General features: G+C 41.0%; 1 protein-coding gene across 2 annotated transcripts; it reads right to left on the bottom strand.

Annotated features, from left to right (window-relative positions):
• Positions 1 to 6,026: 6,026 nt before the first annotated feature.
• Positions 6,027 to 19,704, bottom strand: LOC134459031 (cystatin-like). 2 transcript variants are annotated; one of them, XM_063211378.1, is made up of 4 exons: positions 19,378 to 19,704; positions 11,718 to 11,833; positions 11,502 to 11,561; positions 6,027 to 6,179 (listed from the first exon to the last, which is right to left on the bottom strand). In XM_063211378.1, exons 1-4 carry the CDS (start codon positions 19,448 to 19,450, stop codon positions 6,096 to 6,098), a joined length of 333 nt encoding a protein of 110 aa, XP_063067448.1. In that variant the 5' UTR covers positions 19,451 to 19,704; the 3' UTR covers positions 6,027 to 6,095. The 2 variants fall into 2 exon arrangements, with proteins under 2 accessions (XP_063067448.1, XP_063067449.1); XM_063211379.1 differs by lacking the exon at positions 19,378 to 19,704 and adding an exon at positions 12,920 to 12,996.
• Between the last annotated feature and the right edge of the window lie 854 nt (positions 19,705 to 20,558).

Here is a 20,558-nt window from a genome sequence, read left to right as displayed (position 1 = left end):
ATGGGCAATTACCCGCGAAAACCACCGCGAGGGTGTGCGCATGCGTGCGCATGCTCAGTAGCGAAGAGAATCACATCTCGATGGGTCGCTCATATAGACAGGACACCGGGTCAAATGACCCCTCTCTGGTACTTCTAGGTAGGCAGAAAAATCCTGGTAGTTCTAGTGTTAAGCCGGACCAGTTGATATGGAGCTGTTAATGAATAGGGATTGAGATAGGCTATTCGTAAGTTGAGAAGTAGGGGGTCACTGATTCTTGAGAAAGTGGCTAAAAAAGGTTGTAATCTTGGAAGAAAAAAACAAAGTGAATTACAAAATAATATGGTATATCCTCGTAGACAAAGGTCTTGGCTTTTCAGAAATGCACAAGGCCAATCTCCCCATTTTGATTTTTTTTCAGAAATCAGGTTTTTCTCCTTGTTTTCACCTTGTTTTTTGTCAACACCGTCAGACACAATTAAAAGCAATAAAAAGTGTATTGATTTGGTTGCATATGTATCTGGAGTTTTTAAGTGATTGTGTGTGTTTTTTGGTTCACACATACGCCTTTAAATGTTGAAAATTCACTCTCATTCTATTTTAATACTGCTTCATGTGTTCTAATTTAAAAATATGTGCTGTCAGACAATGCTTACTTAATGGCTAAATAGATCAAACATTTTTTTGTAATTGCACAAATATTCGTGTAGGCTTAAATTTGCTATTACTTTGAAAATTCAAAATTTTGTAAGGACATTCATTTAAAATGTCCAAAACTCCTTCTTACGGTGGTGACTTAAGAACTGACGGTGGTGACAGTAATCTGAAGGTGGTGAAAGTGACCTAATTATTACCAACATTTAGCAAGATAAATAGCCGTCTCAAGTCAATGACATCTAGCATAAACACTTTATTTTAGTGTGTGCACAGTATGTTTGTGCATGTGTTTTTTCTTCATTTGTTAGATACTCTAGGAAGTAGGCCTAGATTATTGAAAATGTGGCATAAACAGGTTTTAAGTTGTTCAAATCCAAAATATAGAGGTGTATTATCATAGATGAGGGTCTTGGCTGTGCAGTGAATTTATTGGCCAAGCTCCCCATGTTTTACATTTTTCATAAAATGGGCTCTTTCTTGGTTTTGTCACCAGCGTCAGACAGAATTAGAAGTAAAAAAAATATGTTTACTGTATTTAAGTGAATTACTTTTACAATTCAACATAATTGTAGATACTTATTGGAAGCATATTCTTAAAACTTGTCAAAAACATGTAAAACACATGCTTTTTTGTGAACTACATCAGATGTCACCACCGTCAGGTTTTGTGACAAAAAACCCTCCAAATGCACCTCAGTGGAGGCTGGAGTATAAGTTTGGGTCACAATTATTACTAACATGTCTGGTAATGTTTCATTAACCAGAACAATTTAGTAAAATATGGAACAAGATGATGAGCGGAACAAAATCTGACGGTGGTGACATCTGACGGTGTGAGACAAAAAAACACTCTTTTACATATTATGCATTTTTTGCTCACATTAGCCACTTCGTTTTCGCTCTGTTTCTTAGGGGCTTCATGCCGCTTCTGAAAAAGTATATATAATTAACATTAATGTAACATAATGCTATTAAAACCCCCGACGCTGTTGACAGTTTATGGTTGGGACAGTACCAGTGTCCAAACAAATTAAAATTGAGGAGAAATTAGTAAACTTACAGGAGCTTCAGTGATGGTGAAGTATTCAGTAGAGCTAAAGGTTTGAAAAGGGGTCCTAAGTAATGACAATGACCTTGTGCATACATGATTTTATTGTCTTTTTAAAAAAATCTGACGGTGGTGACTAATATGCTGGACAAACTTTGAGCAATCAGAAAATAGTAGTAAATATTGCTTTACACGCACTATGCGCATATCTGCAGAACCACGTCAATATGGACTTTCACATCATGGTGATATTATTCAATAATATTAGTGATTTTTACATTTGAAGTCAATTGAAATGATGATGTCTGTCCTTGGGACAGCTGTTTTTACAGGGTGTGGGCAGGTTTATAGCCATGAAAAGTAATAAAATTACACTTAAATATTTCAAACAACTGCACATTTGTGTAACAGACCCCTGGGTCTTTACCTGGATTAATTTTGTTCATGAAAATGTAGTTTATTTTCAACAGAATTGGCAGTTTATTTCTGAGACATGTTTTAGCCGCTTTCTCAAGAATCAGTGGGGTAATGTTGATCGTTTTCTCATACTGCCAGTATGTGTGAGGGTCGACTGCCTTTGACTGAGGCTTTCCTTCAAAGCTACTGCTGATTTGCCAACCGTATATCAAGGTCATAGTTTAGACCTTAAGAAGTGGAGTTTGAACGTTCTCTCTTTGTTCATTCTCTAGTTCAATGTTTCCCAATGTTACATGTACCACTAGGGGTACGCAAGCACACCTCAGTGAGTATGTGGAGAAATGTAATGATAGCAAATTATGGGGTGTAGCTACTTTGGCCACTTTGGGATAGCAGAATATATATAGACCATGAATGTGTGAGGGGGTACTCTTCATATGATACCTTTAGTATAAGTACATGTGTGCAAGTGCCAGAAGTTTTCTTAAAGGGACACTGTGCAGGAAGTGGTCAAAAAGGGTACTGCAACTATGCTGTTCATTGAAACTGGGCTGCCAATTGCCAAATTTGATATTTACATGACATTTTTCTAAGTAATAAATATTTTCTATTATGGTCCAAGTACAGTCATTTTTGCAGCTAAAAATGGCTATTTTTGGAAATTCAAAATGGCGGACCATGGAGAAGATCCCCCTTTTCATGTATGAAAAATTCAATTTTTCCTGTCATAATGAATACTTAGAATTTGATGGTGGTGGTAAGTGGCCTATTCATGAAAAAGGTAACATTATTGGATGGGTAGCATGAATTCTGGAAATAAACAACAAAAAATCTCACACAGTGTCCCTTTAATTGTAATGATGGCTTTATATAACCAATGATGAGTCAGTATGTGCTGGTGGTGGTTCTAATGAAGAAAAAGGCAGTTGGAAAAGCACAAGACAAAACAACAAGATCACTGCTATGGGGAAACCAAATAGCCATAGCCCAGTTGCCAGCCTATTCTGAAGAAGTGTTTGGGCCTTGGGTCATATTGCAAAGGTGAGCTCTCTTAGGCAAGTCATTTGATATCCTTCATATCTTATCTATTGCTCTCACATGTGTTTCCAAGTGAAACGTCATCATTACAGTACAAGATCAAACTGCCAAACCTCCAGCAGTTGTTACTCTTCCATGAAAGTATATTGAAACAAATTCAGAAAAGGAGAAAGGAGGTGACATCTCATATCTTCTCTGCGAAATCGTAGATATTTTAGAGAAAATGATGTTTCTTCTCTGAAACATGGTTTATAGATACCATGATACATCAAAGATCAAGTTAGAAAAAATATTGTCTTTGGTTTGTTTGATGATTTCCAACCCATCTTATCAATTACTCTCATATGTTCAAGAGGTCAGAATTACAGCACAACATCGAACAATCCTCAAACCTTTAGCAACCGTTACAACCTTCCAAGAATAAATATTGAAATAATTAATAAAAGGGGAAATAATACCTCACATATTCTCTAAGAAATCTATTGCATATTTTATGAATAAGAACATAGAATGTACCATCTTCTCCAAGGCATGGTGTGTATATACTAAGAGGTATCAAATGTCAAAAAAGAGGAAATGCCATTAGGCCTACCAACGCCAACACACTGTTGTAGTTTCTTTATGTGAGGTAATATAGATTCAGAAAACACTGGCTTGGATGTTGTTTTCATATATTACCGATACCGAGCAAGACGCTCGCTTAACGTGTCCGGGAGCATCGCGAGTTCGAGAGGTTCGCGGGCTGCCTTGCACACTGCACAGTCAGCGTCCACGTTCTGTCTGCGTGCAGCAGCCATTCATTTTCAATGGAGCCCGTTCATTGAACGCGAACGTCCGCGCAGGGAAATAGACTCAAGTTCTATTTTTAAGGAGCATTGCGGACAGTCCGGTCGGTCCTGACATGCGCCACGCTTACACTGCGCTCCTGTTTGCAAGGCACGATCTGTTTACAGGTATTCTAACAGTTTCAGACTGATGGCGGACACGTTCATTGGACATCAAGTGGACGTCCGCGCTTGCGGTGTGGATTCACCGTAACCCTTTTCCTAAGGGATCCATTGCTGTATAATTTATTCAACATACTACAGTGTTGCTAAAGGACATTTTTGCATAACTCTTCAAATAGATACTACAAGAATCTCAAACAAAATGAGCAAAACTACTATGTCGATACATTGCAAAAACAAACATGGCATGCTTAACTTAACACATGTGAAATTAAATGTTAAGAGTTAAATACTTGGCCTCTTGGTTTCTCGAATCAAGAAGTAAGTAATTTTGAGGAAGATTTGGAGTCCAGGACTGTCTTTATCATTTGGTAATTGGGTGTAAAGCAGTGAATTGTGTTGTGAAGTTTGCAGGTTCGAATCCTGTAAGAGGAGGAAGAATGGTGCTGCTCTCCAGCCCCCTCATCCATCACTGAGGTGCACTTGGGCAAGGCAACTAACTAACCCCACATTGCCTCAGGGACTATGGCTACTACAGTTTTCTCAATTGTCCATACACAAATTCTGGTACTTGACATATAGTTCTGAAAACATCTCAACCCTTTACCAAAGTCATGGACCAATGGCACTGACCGTCAAACACAATTCCTTCTTTACACTTCTTTACATTTCCCTTCTAAAACACACCTTTTCTCAAACAGTAGCCTACAAACAATTCTCTGGATTTGACATGAAGAAAACCCAGCTGGGTTTCTCATGGAACCACTGGAGCCACATTTACTATGTAAAAGCAACCCCGGACTGTCTGTTTAGAATCAGCAATCATCACTAAGGACGATGAAAGCAAGTAGATGCAGTTTCTGACACATATTTTTAGTGTTTGAATGTTAAAGCATGTAATACAAGATTACCCAATATTTTACAGTAAATTAATGCAAAGTATGCAAATATGGGAAAATATTTGAAATAAATTTGTTGCCACACATTTGTGTGCTCTGAGTCCAAAAACCATGTGAAGTAAGTGGAACACTGAACCAAATGGGTCTTCAGTATTTCGCTTCAGTATTCAGCTACTTCCATCTGGCTCACGCTTTAGGTTCCCATCAGTCAAGACCAACATATTTAGGCTTTCATTTGTCCTTAGTGCCATCTCCTTTTTAAATTCACATCCCCACTTTACGTCTGTCCTGTGGTATGTTGTTGCTGTCTATACGTGCTTATGTCTTGCTGCACACCTAATCGCCCCTTTTGGGGACAATAAAGTTGAAGTTGAAAGTTGACATTAGTGTTCAAACGGTTCATATTAGGGTAATTATGAGTACATTGACATGGCACTGCAACAGTAAATGTTAAGCCTAATGACTGTAAATAAAGGAGATTTCCAATTTCCAAACTATCTGTTTGGGGCTAAGGGAAGTTGGCCAATGGGAAAATTGTGAGAAAATTTCATGCGGCCTGCACTAATTTTTGGGTCTTGTGAATTTCCATCAAACACGGGCAAGCTTTAAAAACTCTCTCTCAAACTTTTAACTTCCATCAGAATGCTTTTGAGAAGATGTGTGTGTGCCCACACCATTCAACCCAGTGCATAATGCAATCGCTAGCACAGAGATGATACATTTTGAGCTTTTTGAACCAGTGCACATTATCTTCTGGTTTCCATTTGCCTGCACAAATTGATCATCAAAGTCATACAATCCATTAACCCAAAATGTTCTCTTTAGTCCACCAAAATACGGGTGAGGCATAAATGCAATTTCGTTGTGTGCAGTGTTCACTTGTGTGCTGTCAGTGGAGTGCTGTGTCACAATGACAATGAGAGTTGGAGTTTCCCAATGGGCTTTCACTTTTCACGATAAAACTACAAATATGCTGCAACTTGTTGCTTGACATTTATTCACACACGTCAATAGCATGACAACAACCACACAACACGATGGGAAAAAGTTATTCTAACAGTGAAATTAATGGGAATGTGTGGAGTGCATTTTCATTCAGCTGAAGACTCATCAGTTGGCTTGAACACACTTGTTTTCACGGAGATAGAGAGCCCCTTGCAAAGTCTCAAACAGAGAAAATTCACATCCCCATTTCTGTGGACAAAATAGAAAATCATCAGACAACAGTTGTAAACCATCAACAAATCAACAGACAGCTGTAAACCATCAACAAATCAACAGGCAACTGCAAAGGATTGTAGCTGAAAAACACTGTAGTTCATTACACCAAAACTAATCTTTTCACAGTACAGATTTTCAGTTTACTCAAAGTAGGCATGCAGGGGTACAGGTCTTTTCGTCGAATGGATTCTTGAGAGGGGACCATTCGAACAAAACGTTGGACCATTCGTATAAGGCAGGGGATCTTTCGTCGAGGACGTTCCGTCTACCGCAAAAGCCTTCGAAACGTCCTTAAAATTGAACTAAAGATCCTTAGGTTTGAACTAAACGTCCCTTCAGCCTGCCTATATTAGAAATGTAAATCAGCTTTTTTAATGCTCATTTTAACGGTTTTGTTTATTTAAATATCTAAATCAGCTGTTAAGTTTTGTTTTTTTGTTGATTTAAACATGTTAATCTATAAATAAAATGTATTTACTCATTTTAACTGGTAGGCCTATGTTGTTGGTTTTTTTACCTTTACGTCGTTACATTTTTTGACAATTTACGTTTAAGCCCTTACATATTTGAGAAGCTTTTTTTCACTTTTACGCCGTTACTTTACTCCGTTACATGTTTTGACAAATATCTGTAGGCCTATGTTACTTTCTACTCCTTACATTTCTGAAACAGTATTTGAGTAGCCCCAGCTGCGGGCAGAGAGGCGGGACCAAGCACAGCCTTGTCGCTTTGAATCAGGGCAGCGTGCGTCTAGAAGTCCTGACCACTGCACATTTGGTTGTCATGCAGCGACTTTCCGGTAACTTTTTAGATGAAAGCTTCTAGCTACCGTCTTCTGGGGGTCTAGAATATTCAAATTAAATGCAGACTCTCTGATGTTTCTGATTCTGAATGACAACAAATAGTTCGCGCATGAGCCAGAAAAGATACAACAGTGTCGGAAAACATAGCCTACAGAATGCACCCATGTTAAATCCATGCTACAGTTTAGAGAGAGAGAGAGAGAGAGAGAGAGAGAGAACGTCCCTCCCTTCAAGCCTTCAGGCTGCTTGTTTTGTAAATGTTTAGAAATGTAAATCAGCTGTTTTTAACGCTCATTTTAACTGTAAAGGCAATAGTTTTGAGCAATTATTTTATTTGTAGCCTATTAGGCCTCTTTATTAAATAAGCTGGTAGCTACCTATTTTGGCCTCGTTATTAAATAAGCTAACTGCCTATTTTGTTTTAGGTTTCGTTAGAATTCCTCCGTAGTTCTACTTGTCAGACGTAGCCTAGAACTACTTGTAATTTGCACTATTGGTGGAATCGTTTTACGCAAACAAAATAGACACACGAGAAATCCCCAACACATATCCCCAGCACAATATTGCAACACACACTTTGCACAATGATATTGAATGAGTCCAATGTTCTTGCAACACTTTCCCCCTGGCCACATCAACATGAATGGAACATTCTTCCTAGTGTGCGCGCTCTCGCTTGAAGGTGATTGCCATGTGGGTTTGAAAGTCAGTTTTCACTTCGCGACTCTAGAGCAAATCAGCTGGTACTGCGCCGCTTGCTTGCTGGTCAATAAACGTTGAACTGAACCGTTTTGTGTGCGTGTATGCATGCGTATAGCCTACCAACGTCTGCCCATGCCACGCGATGCATAGACAGTTCCAACACCAAATAATAAAGAGTAGGCTACATCAGAGCAGTGAGTCTTTAAATTCAGTGAAACGGTGAGAAGGTTTTTTTTTTGTAAGTGGTTGCAACCATGCATGTTTTCTGTGGAAAACATCAGGTCCTCATGGCGACGCCAGGCTTGCTGAAAATGGTGACAAACACATTCAGAATACACATTTCTTAATGGGAAGTTGTTGAGAACAAAGTGTTCACTAATGGGCATGAAGTCTTGTCATGCAAATGACCTGCCGTGTTCAGTGGAAGTCATTCCCCCTCCCGCATAGACAAGGCAACAGGGCCACGCAGAGTGGACAGTAGAATGCTGCTTGAAATAAGTCGATAATGAATAAAATATTACGCGCAACGTCTACAAGAAAAGTAATGGCTATTATTACCGTTGCGCGTAAAGATGAGGAAGGGATGGATAGATGGATGGATGCTATCCTATGGAAGGGGCCGTCAAACAGTCTACATGACATCTTCATTAAAGTCGTTAAATAAGTACTTGTCAACAAAATCATGCCCCCGAAATCCGCCTCCATTAAAGGCAATAACCAACTGTCGGTCTACATATCACTGAAGCATAGGCTAATCGCTCCCAAATTACTTCAGGCCGGTGAATGGTGAGCGCGATGCAATAATTTTTTTCTGATTCCATTTCGGTTGACCTATAGCCTACATTAGTGCAGGTGCCTATATATATGCGCAACATTATATCTTGTTAACATCCACAACACCATCGTCAAAGTCTTAGCAAACACAATCATAATACAATATTTCAATATCACAATGGTGCAGCTGATTTGTGTAGCCATAGCCTACTGGATGTTTATTCAGTGGAATTATGTGCGTAATATCAGCTCCATCCATCAAATGCAGCACAATCCCCGTTACTTTCACGTGAGGTTCAAATGGACATTACTCGACAAAAATGCAATTCTGGGTACCAAGAACTGAAGTAGGCTACAACATAGAATGTACCACATATAGGGGATTACCACCCAGATTTGGTGCAATTTGAGGACAAATTTCAATAGGCCAACTGCGACTTTGAATCACTTATTTCCCGGGATTCCCGGGATACGGTTTGTCTTTTCCTGGGATTTGATTCATTTTCATTTTCAGTCCTTTTCTTTATTTACCGTGCGTTATGCCCAGCTTTTATTGAATACAGGGCAGGTTTTGAAGTTCACCAAACGAGCATAAACTTTGTGCAAGTCATTAAAACTCTTTTTTTTTTACCAGCACTGACCTGTACACTGTTTCATGTATTAACTAATTGCACTTTCTGCCTTCTCGTTTCACATGTGATAAATAAAGTGCTTGCACAGGCTGTTGTTTTAATTTCGCATTTCTTTCATGTCCACTTAGTATGCTTTATCCAATTAGCCATGGATGCAGGATCATTCACTGGACTGGACACTATTGTAAGAGGTGAATTTAGACCACGATTCAGGAACGACAGACAACAGGAGTAAAGGTTGTGGTCGTTTTATTTTTACAATTTCATAAAATACAATTAGGAGGGAAAACCACCACAATATCCATGCAGCCAGCAGCGTCTGTAAACTGCTATCGTCTTTGAATAAATGAATAAATAATCACAATCTGGAGACACTCGGACGATAGTAGCCTACAAAAGTTAAGTTACACACTCAGCCACTGCTGCCGGACGTTGGCTCGTTATACTTAATTCAACTATAACACGCGCAATAGCCTACCCAAATGCAACTTACCCACAGTTCCCAAAGCGACCGGCCGCACGCAATGGATACCTACAGCGCACGTCCCGGCACGACAGCTTGGAGCAGACAGCTCAGCAGCCCTGCCCCACCCCAGCGTGTAGCGCACAAGTCTACACTATTGTCCGAGTGTTGTTATTTCAAGAAAGCAAACTGTCACTGTCCGCCGGCCGCTGTCGTGACATCTTTTATTAACACTAGTATTTTTTTAACAAGTGAGGAGTTCGTTGATAGTTTCCTTAAGAGTGAAGTAGCCTACTCTTTAGGCTAGCGTTGCCTCCTCCAGCCAACCATCCGGCGCACAGTGTTCAGCCTGTAGCAGGATCGATAGGCGATGATGGTCAGGGCGCACATCAGTGCTTGGGTTGTCTATGCTTTTTACTGGAATACTGTCGCCGATCAGATAGAAATGATCCTGTTATGAACCCGAGTTTAGTAGATATCGCGTAGTGAACGAGGCAGCCTGCAGTTTGAAGCGCAATGTGGCTGTAACAAGTTAGAAAGTAGCCAAACTCTGTTGCTTGTTAACCTTTTTAAATTATGAGCGTAATGGTGGGGTGGCGTCCGCGCCAATGTCATATCCTGAGCGTATTGCTCGGTGCGTAATTCCAAGAGCAGTATAATGAAAAGGAAGAAGATGGGCTAGACCCGAAACGTTTGTCCCCTGTCTGTCGGTTTTATTTACTTTTAATACAGTTTAATACAGTTTAATACAGTTTTTGATTCTGCATTCAGCTCCAGTGTGCGACTCCTTTCTTTCTTTTTATATTATGAGCGTTCCACGAACTATCTTTCTTTGCGCACGCTATAAAATGGCAATAAACCTGTTAATATAAACTACTGGTTAACTATGTATTCTATGCTTTCTAATGTTGATAAAGGCGGGATAAGCGGGATAATGTATTGTCCACACGTGACTACGGAAATATATTTCCTTCGAAGCGGAATAACAGCACTCTGCCTTCGGCATCGGGGGTCTTATTCGCCCCATTGGGCAATATTTTCTTATAGTCAAGTGTGGACAATACATTATCCCTTACCTTTAAATTACTGTTGTAAGCCTACATTTTAAAACATTTCGTCGATATTGTAGCGGTGCAACCGACTGTTTTAAGTTATGAGATGGGCGCCAGCCAGGCAACAATAAGACTGCCGTTACCTTTCCAAAAATGAATACAAATCAGTGACCAACACATTAGAAATAACTCAGATCAACTTTTAGTAGTGCACTTTTGCAAAACCCTTGTTTGCAGACTTGTGCGCTTGGTCTCAATTTGGAGCAGCTCACATCAATGTCTGGCTTAGCATTCTTGCGAATGCTGATCTTCTCGGCGCACACTTCATGGTTCCCTCTCTCTTGCTCTCTCGGCTTGTTGCTTCCTGACAGTCTCACCCGCCATTTGAAATTAACTCCATTTTATAGTGCACAGGGGCTAACGCTGTTATCTCACTCCGGAGGAGGCAGAGGCAGTCCGTTACGATATAGTATATTTATAAAATAGGCTATAAAATAGGCCTAATGATAAAAAAAGCAGCCTGAACTAAAATGAAAAATTAATTAAAAAAAAATAGAGACGCACGCACGCACTTTCTACATGGTTCGATTTTTGTTTTCATTGCATTGTGGTGGTAGGCACACAAGTTTGATAAAATATAAAAATAATAGGCTAATAAAATAAGCAGACTAAACTAAACGTCTGCCCAGTTAAACGAAAGGTCTGCATGGGTTGAACGTAACGTCCTTAGGTCTTCTACGAAAAATCCTCAGGTACTGCACGAAACGCCCCATGCCTTCTACGAATGGTCCAACGTTTTGTTCGAATGGTCCCCTCTCAACAATTCATTAGACGAATCGTCTCGAATTCTGCATGCAGTTGTAACTCACCTCTCCGAACATGGACAATTCAACTGTGACATCCAGCTTGAAATTTGTTCCAGCTACAATCTGCATTCACAAAACATGTAACGGTTAACACTGAATGGACACACTGTACTCAATTACACCGAGAAAAAGCGTGTGTGTGTGTGTGTGTGTGTGTGTGTGTGTGTGTGTGTGTGTGTGTGTGTGTGTGTGTGTGTGTGTGTGTGTTGGTCAGAATACCTGTTTCTCTGCAGATCTAACTTCGACCAGTTTAAAGAAAGGCATAAACCGTTTAACAGCTGTCTTGGCCACAGTTTGGACATCGCTGTCACTCACATCAATGGCATTCCAGCCTCCTAATTGAAAGGGAGCAATCAACATGAGAGAAATAGCCTACATTATTTAAAATAGCAGGTCTGTATGTCTTATTGTCTATGTTTATACCTTAAAGGGAAAAAAAACGTTTTTTTTGCATCTGGGACCTGATTTCTGGAGTAAAACACATCACTCTACACACCCATACCACTTTTTTCCCATTTGATGCCGTTTGGAAGATATTGTGTCAGACGGTATCCACTAAACGGTAGCCGTAGGGGCAAATTTCCGCAATATAACCAAGCCCATAAATTAGTTGTCCCCACTTTTTAAATGTTGTACAGTTGTGCCATAGTCGAATCAAACATTTACCGCGTCTGTCACACCCCTGCCTACTTGTACTCATTTGTTTCTGAAAACTGAAAGGGAAGGCGGCGCCGTGACGTCATCGGCTGGCGACACTGTTTATTCTGACAGCAGTTCGCTCAATCAGCTAGGACTGCTAAACGCTTGTAAACATTTGCTTTTTGGGAGTAAGATTTGGATTTTGCAAAAATGGTTCGAATGTGTACATTCCCAGGATGCGAAAACAAGATGACTAGATGGACATTTTCACCGGCTTCCTCTGAAAAACCGAGAAGTGAACCGAGGCTGTGTCTTATCGCAATGAGAATGGATCCAATATCAGTCCCAGCGATTGCGACGCGCTGATCATCGAGTTTGTAGTGCCCATTTCTCTGCCGATGATTTTTGTCCACTAAAGGAAATGAAACCTGGCCAAAAATCTCAGCATCGAATTCTCAAGACCGGTGGCGCTGTGACTATGGCCGCCGAACAACGCTCAGAGGAAACTACGGTAAGCTAGCTTTCTCATGTCCACGAGCTAATTGTATGTGAGTACCCTGTACTTGAATCTGTGCAAAAGTCTACTGCTAGTAGGCTACACATTCAAACAAGCCAAATTATAAGTTGTGTGCACCAATTCCAAGTTGTCCTTTTTGTCGCAAGCAGTAGTGGGTGCATTTGGAACATTTTAGACATGGGGACAAAATTGAGACGGAGAGGTAAAACAATTCGAATGTTTCGTAAACGAATGTGCATCACACGTTCATTATCATTCTACTTACTCAACAGACAGCTGTCCATTTGGTCCTCCAGTTTAGTTTGGGAACACGAAAAAACGTTTCTACGACTCCGCGGTTCATCAAGGCACGAACATCCTCTATAGTTGTAAGACAGCATGCCTGGTTAGAATCACCCAGCCGTTCACCTCCTGGACGCAAATCCCACTCGATAGCCTACAGCACAGCCATTCATCTTCGGTTTTCATCATAGAACAGAGCACCACCAGATACTGTTCGTGAGCGCGCTACTGGTTGAAGCTTGGTCCGCTGTTCCATAGCCTGTCTCTGCCGATCCTTTCCAACAGCTCCTCATCTGTATAGACTCAAAACGATACGGGCGGCCATCATACACAAAGTCATCTTCGAATTCAAAGTCAGAATCTTCTGCCATCTTCTGTAAAGAAAGTTTTCACAGCCTTGCTTGTGTAACCTGAGTACTGTTGTCAATTGTCCTCCTGCAGCCACTTTAGCTCTATCTTGACACATCCCCAAGTAGCATACCGGTGCCTACTCACAAATTAGCTCTTCATTCATAAAAAGGGCTGACCGGTCACGCACAAGCCCTGCTTTGTCGCGTTGTCCCCTGGTCCTCGCTGCTTCACAGGAAGTGTTTGCTTCCGCAGCATACGGAATGCCTCTGGGTAGATGGAGGATGCCTGCCCTGATGGTTTCGTCTTGAGGATGCTGGGGGCATCTCAAGCTTTGGTGTGGTGTGTCAGTCTGCTTTGGTGCTGCAGGAGGTATGTTTTAACTTTGTGCTGGTGTGTATTTTAATGCAACACCTGTTTGTTTTATAATGTATGTTTGTGGCTAGCGCCCTAATGTTGTCACTATTATTATTGTAGTGGATGTTCCTTGTGACTGCTGGGAGCACTGATTGGAGATGCTGAGCTTCAGTTGGTTGCAACAAGGTAAAACTTGTTTTGTTCATGTACTGTGTATGTTTGTACATCGTTTTAACACTGCTAATGTTTGCCATTGCGTAGTCTAATCTGCATGGTTTCTTCAACTTGAGTGTGAATTTGAGATTACACTGCATGACTTTGTGTGTCCTTGTGTGATTCTGAAATAGGCCTACATAGTGCATGACTCGTCTATACTGTGTGATTCTGATCCCTGCATGCTTTGTCTAGTACCTTGTAAACATTTATGGTGTTGTGATGTACATATATTTAGTGTGTGAACATTCAAAACCTTGCAACTTACAGTTGTCATTTTGTTTTCAGCAGAGTGATGCCACTGCTGCTCTGTTAGGCCTATTGTGTGTGTGAACCAGTTGTTGCCCTTTTAATGCATTTTGATTTTGTTTTGTGTGGTTAGCAAAAAGAGAAAAGAATCAAACCAACACCAGCCTGCTGTTTGGTGCTGTTAAATAAATACTGACAATTGTATTATCACTTGAACCCATGCCTCTGCTTTTACTTACTTACCTGTGTGCGGGAAACCCTGGTTTAAAGCTTGGTCTAAGAACCATTGTTCAACAAGTATATCTGGTGGTGCAAGGCCACCAGTGGCGTAGTCGTTAAAACAGACTTTACTTAAATCTCCAACCTACCCTCGGTTACACNTGCTAACTGCTTACTTGCAAACACAGACCGCAACAACAAGCGATGCAATGGCTGTCAGCTTGCTGCTGTAAGTGGTGTCGCCAGCCGATGACGTCACGGCGCCGCCTTCCCTTTCAGTTTTCAGAAACAAATGAGTACAAGTAGGCAGGGGTGTGACAGACGCGGTAAATGTTTGATTCGACTATGGCACAACTGTACAACATTTAAAAAGTGGGGACAACTCATTTATGGGCTTGGTTATATTGCGGAAATTTGCCCCTACGGCTACCGTTGAGTGGATACCGCCTGACACAATATCTTCCAAACGCCACCAAATGGGAAAAAAGTGGTATGGGTGTGTAGAGTGATGTGTTTTACTCCAGAAATAAGGCCCCATATGCAAAAAAAACTTTCTTTCCCTTTAAGTACAGTGGTGCTCATATGTTTACATACCCCAGCAGAATATACGCTTTCTTGGCAATTTCTCACAAAATATGAAGGATTACACAAAACCTTTTTTTTCACTCATTGCTAGTGACTGGCTTAAGATATTTATTAGCAATCTTCTGTGTTTACTCTTTCAAAAGCATGATCACAACCCAAACTACCCAAATGACCCTGTTCAAAAGTTTACATACCCTAGTTTCTGATGCTGAATGTGGCCCTGTTTAACATCAGGGACCGCTCTAAATTGTTTGTGGTAGCTGTGGATAAGGCTCTTAATGTTCTCAGATGACAAAACAGCACATTCTTCCTGGCAGAATGGTTTCCTATAAAATTATTGGGTGTCTTGCTGGAACCTCACATTTGAGGTTTCCCCTGAATGGCTCAATGATGTTGAGATCAGGAGAGTAAGCCGGTCACTCAAAAACTTCATTTTATTTTTTTCTGAAGCTAATGACGGGTTGATTTGGCTTTCTGTGTTGAAATATTGTCATGTTGGCATGTCCAAACAATGGACCATGTGCAGTTTCAAGGCTGATGAGTGTCAAGTTTCCTCCAGTATTTTCCACAGGGCAATGTATTCATCATTCTGCGAGTATGGACCAAAAGTATAGTGCATTTGTAACTCAAATGTCCCCATGACATCAGTGGTCCATGACCATGTTTCACAGAAGGGCATGGTGTAACTTTCATCATAGGCTCCGTTGACTGTTCTCCAAATGGTACTGTTAATAGTGGCTGAAAAAAGTTCCATATTGATCTAATTTATCCAAATGACTTTGTCACAGGCATTCTGATGCTTCTCACTATGCTATTTGGTGTATCATACGCAAAATAACATGTTTGCATTTTTGTAGTAATGGCTTTCTCCTGGCAACCCCCAACAGCCCATCTTTCCTCAAGTGCCTCTTTGCTGTACAGTTTAAAACATTTTTTCATGTTGTCCTATATTTCACCTAAAGTTATTTTTTGGTTGTCCTATGCCTCCTGAACAATTTCCCTTGCAATGATCATTGCAATGCAATGATTCCCTTGCCCAATGGCTTGATTCCAACCAAACCCCCTCATATTGCATTTCTGAATTTAAATTCTAACAGTGCCAACATTTTTTGTTTTTGTTTTTGAGCGACCATCTCACTCTCCTGATCTCAACATCATTGAGCCACTCAGGGGAAACCTCAAATGTGAGGTTCCAGCAAGACACCCAAAGATAATAAGAAATAACCATTCTGCCAGGAAGAATGTGCTGTTTTGTCATCTGAGAACATTAAGAGCCTTATCCACAACTACCACAAACAATTTAGAGCGGTCCCTGATGTTAAACAGGGCCATATTCAGCATCAGAAACTAGGGTATGTAAACTTTTGAACAGGGTCATTTGGGTAGTTTGGGTTGTGATCATGCTTTTGAAAGAGTAAACACAAAAAATTGCTAATAAATATCTTAAGCCAGTCACTAGCAACGAGTCAAAAAAAAGGTTTTGTGTAATCCTTCATATTTGGTGAGAAATCGCAGAGAAAGCGTATATTCTGCTGGGGTATGTAAACATATGAGCACCACTGTATGTAGGCCTATTCTTTATGGGAAAGTACGACACTTAATTTCAATTCTGCGTACGATCAGTGCACGTGAAGAAATTTACAAGAAAGCCGACTTGACTTGATTTGACTTAAGCTGAGAATTGTACTAGAAACTATTATGATCAACAACACATTTCTGACACACACACACACACTAACACACACACACACACACACACACACACACACACACACACACACACCGCTAATTATATTCCGAGTACTGCAATATCATTATATCTTTATTGATAGGTAAGCATGCGGGTGTGAGGGGAAAGTAGTGGGGGAGAAAGAGATGAGGAAGTATTGGGAAAAGACCTCGGGTCGGATAAGAACCCAGGTCCCCGGAGTTATATGGTATGAACCAGGCACGTGCGCTCCAATACGGCAGGGGAGGCAGTGCCTCACCAACCCTACATGAGAATGATGAGATGCAGTATATGAATAATATAGTAACAATAATAACTATTGTTTTCGAGCATCTGCACCATAACTACCATTTGTGCAGTATTTAAACAGTTTCAATCATTTTCAATCATTTTCGTGGCCAAAATCGTAATATTTGCCCATTTCATGTCAAATTGCTCCCAATACGCTGAATTTGGGGCAACTCCTAGTTTGCCTCACGCCGGATTGCGCAATCCCTCGTTAACAAGCTTGTGCGCATGCGCCATTTTGCTCGTTCTGTGTATGCAACCTGGTAATATTGTATTAAACGTTTTTATACACTTAATAGAAATATGTATGGTGTGCCCTCATTTTCCTGATAATTTTTTACTATTTTCTACGTGTGATTATCATTTCTTTACTCTGAACGCTTTGGCATAACGCCCACTGAAATATACAGTGGTGAGGCAAGCAGCAGTCTGGCCGCAATCTCATTCTGGCATTGAGAGTCTTGCTGGCAGTTACGTCATAGCGAATCTGAAGTTCAGTCGGTCGTGTCATTAGTGTTGGCTAGCTTGTTCACTTTGACTGCTACCATGGAAGTGGATTTCATAACGAAACTAAGAGCTTCAAGTAACAGGAATTAACAGGAAATCCGTTTTCCCCCTGATGTGCTCGCCGAAGCACTAAGTTTACTATTTGGTGGCAATGTTGTTGTCAATGTTGTTATCGATGTTGTCTACTTGTCTTCCGTCTAACTAGACTAGCCCTCACTTCAAAGCAAAGCACCTGTGCTATCCTGTCACCAAGCTAACACCACTTTCAAAAATGCACCCCTTTCCTGAATTCATGGTGGGCTGCCCGGGTGGTTTAGTTAGGCTACCATAATGTGATGTGCGTAGATTCGCTTGTGTTTGTTGGGCATCTGCGTGTGACTGGAGTGAACAGTGTACAGTGCGAGGCAGCGAGAACAGTGTCTGGCTGCGCAAGCTACTTGTAGAACCTAGTAAGCTAACATTTAGCTCCACTAGACAAGCTACATCCAATAGAAATATTAAGCTAGCTCCATCTGTGACATTGTAGTGAACTACATTACAAGCTACTTCAACTAGAAATTCAAAATCACAGCATATTTGTATTATTTGGGCTGCAAAACTGACATCTGATATGTCTGTTGGATATGATAGACCCATATGATATTTTTGGCCATGGTAATATACCTATGGTCAATCAGCTGGCTTCTTTGCTCTCCTGTCTCCCCCCGGTGTGTGCGCATTTTGCCTCGTCATTAGTTTTGCGAGTTTGATTGCGAGTTTTGATACCGGTCTGATGGAGGTAGAGTGACATAGCGCATGAAAATGTCAATAGAAACAAAGGTGTGGACATTCGGGTGTATGATTTGATTGCTCGAGACATTTTTGGGAGATAATAGTCCATGGTCTGGCAACTAGCCGTCTTCCTCCCCTGCCTTCAGTGTGTGTGTGTGTGTGTGCGTATGTGTGCCTGTCGCGTTTGAGAGTTCCATTGGCGCACGGCACGAGCATATGGCAAGCCGTTTTAACATATAATAGCCAGAATGGATATGTGTTGCAGTTGCGCATGGAAATGTTCCGTTTCTCCGATGAAGTTTTTTTAAAATTATTATTTTTTTTAGCTTCCCCAACAGTCTTGCTGTAGCGCCGCCTATGTGTAGGCCTACCTTATGTTAAGAAAGCTATGACATATGAAACTTATCGGTAGGCCTATTTGGCAAATATTTACTAATACTGTAGCTGTATATTTGAAAATCTGATATTGGAAAAGTCAGTGCCTCACCAGCCATAAACTTGACCGCACGTCACTGGTATGAACTACTGCTATAGCCTATGGTATGGCACCTTAAGGCGGGCGTACACTGTGCGATATTTCCACTCGTGGGTATTAAGCTCCGGCTCACACTGCACGAGGGAATTTCACCTTTTAAAAGTTCACATCTCACGACTCACGTCCTCACACTATAGCTTACGAGCCGACAGTCGGATGCGAGCCGAATGCTCCCACTGAGCGACGCGACAGGCATGTTTCCCGTGTCTGCAGAGGAGGGAACATGCGCACCGGAGGTGGAGATAAGGACGCGCTCAAGAGCAAATCGTAGGCCTACGGCCCTATTAATTTGTGCATGTGTAGTGTCAAGTCAAGTCGTGGCACTGCTTTAACTGTGCGATTTACTCACGAGGCACGACCAGGATTTCAAACAGTTGCACGATCGCAATTGCACTATCGTGAGGTGAAATCGCTTGTCGTTACCCCATGTAGGCCTAGGCCTAGGCCTAGACTACATGATGCGAGACTCACGATTGACCTGCGATTGAGCAAGAAATCGGCCCGACTCCCAAAAAGTTGTGTGAGTGCCAAATCGGGGCAAAAGTCGCACAGTGTAAGCCCGCCTTTAGCCCCCTGAACCACAGTGCCCCCAGGTCAATGCAAATTTGCAATTAAGTAGAAATTAAGAGATAATACTAACCTGGTATTCCTTCCTGGGCAGGTGCCAGGGACAGCAGGCTGAATAACAGCAGTGTCACCACAAGCAGAGCCATCTTCACTGGAGTGAAAATTACTGGAGAGAGTCTATGACAATGTCACTGCTGAACAAGATGCCGATACACAAGACCCCAGTACGGTGTTCATTTTAGGACATCCTCAGAAAATACTTCGTCATCCTCAGATAGATGTTTGTCATCCTCAGATAGATGTTTGTCATCCTCAGACAAAACTTTGTCATCCTCAGAAAAAACATTGTCATCCTCAGATAAAACTTTGTCGTCCTCAGAAAAAAAATGGTCATCCTCAGACAAAACTTTGTCATCCTCAGACAAAACTTTGTCGTCCTCAGAAAAAAAAAATTCATCCTCAGACAGAACTTTGTCATCCTCAGACAAAACTTTGTCGTCCTCAGAAAATTTTTTGTCATCCTTGGACAAAACTTTGTCATCCTCAGAGAAAACTTTGTTGTCCTCAGAAAAAAATGTCATCCTCAGACAAAACTTTGTCATGAGGATATGACATTTATTTAAGCACTTTGAACCAACTTGATGGTGTAGTGGCATAATATTGTCTGCTTGTAACTTTTGAACCACTGGACCAATTTTCAAAAACTTGGTATCCCTGTAATCTTTGGGCTGAGACGAATCCAACACATCCTATGACATCATTGTCCGCCATCTTGATTTTCCGCCATTTTGGATTTTGTGAAATCAATAAAATGGCTATTATAAGCTCAAATTTTGTTGAAATGTCCTGTAAGTTGGTACACATGATCTTTGTACCAAGCTGAAAAAAAGTTATCAGGTGGATTTTGCGCCAATGTTTTCGTTTGCCTGTGGCAGCCAATCAAAAACGGCTTAAAAGTCGCCAAACAGGAAGTGAGGTCATATCTTGGGAACCCATTGTCAGAATCTTTTGAAAATTCTCACATATATTCTTGTCTATCTCATGACCTACCACAGGTCTATTACAGGTCTCTAGCTCAAACCCTCTAGCGCCACCAACAGGTCAAAGCTTTAGCTACATTCTTGTCTTTAACTTTTCAACCGCATGCCCGATATCCAATCTGGTGGTACCGTTCGCATATCAGCAGTCATAAAATGTCCGCCATTTTGGATTTTGTGAAAATTAAAAAATGAGCTTTTTCCTACAAATTGAGTT

This window comes from Engraulis encrasicolus, chromosome 11 (assembly GCF_034702125.1).
Source record: "Engraulis encrasicolus isolate BLACKSEA-1 chromosome 11, IST_EnEncr_1.0, whole genome shotgun sequence".
Lineage (NCBI taxonomy): Eukaryota > Metazoa > Chordata > Actinopteri > Clupeiformes > Engraulidae > Engraulis > Engraulis encrasicolus.
The sequence above is the reverse complement of the archived record's forward strand: the minus strand, read 5'-3'. Positions and strand labels throughout refer to the sequence as shown.

What these genes read in the sequence shown, in the direction of transcription:
- LOC134459031 (XM_063211378.1), bottom strand. Translation starts at nt 19,450, where the DNA reads ATGGCTCTGCTTGTGGTGACACTGCTGTTATTCAGCCTGCTGTCCCTG. An exon ending in TGCCCAGGAAGGAATACCAG is followed by an intron (nt 11,834 to 19,377) that starts GTTAGTATTATC and finishes CCTTTCAATTAG; the next exon opens with GAGGCTGGAATGCCATTGAT. An exon ending in TTAGATCTGCAGAGAAACAG is followed by an intron (nt 11,562 to 11,717) that starts GTATTCTGACCA and finishes TTGTGAATGCAG; the next exon opens with ATTGTAGCTGGAACAAATTT.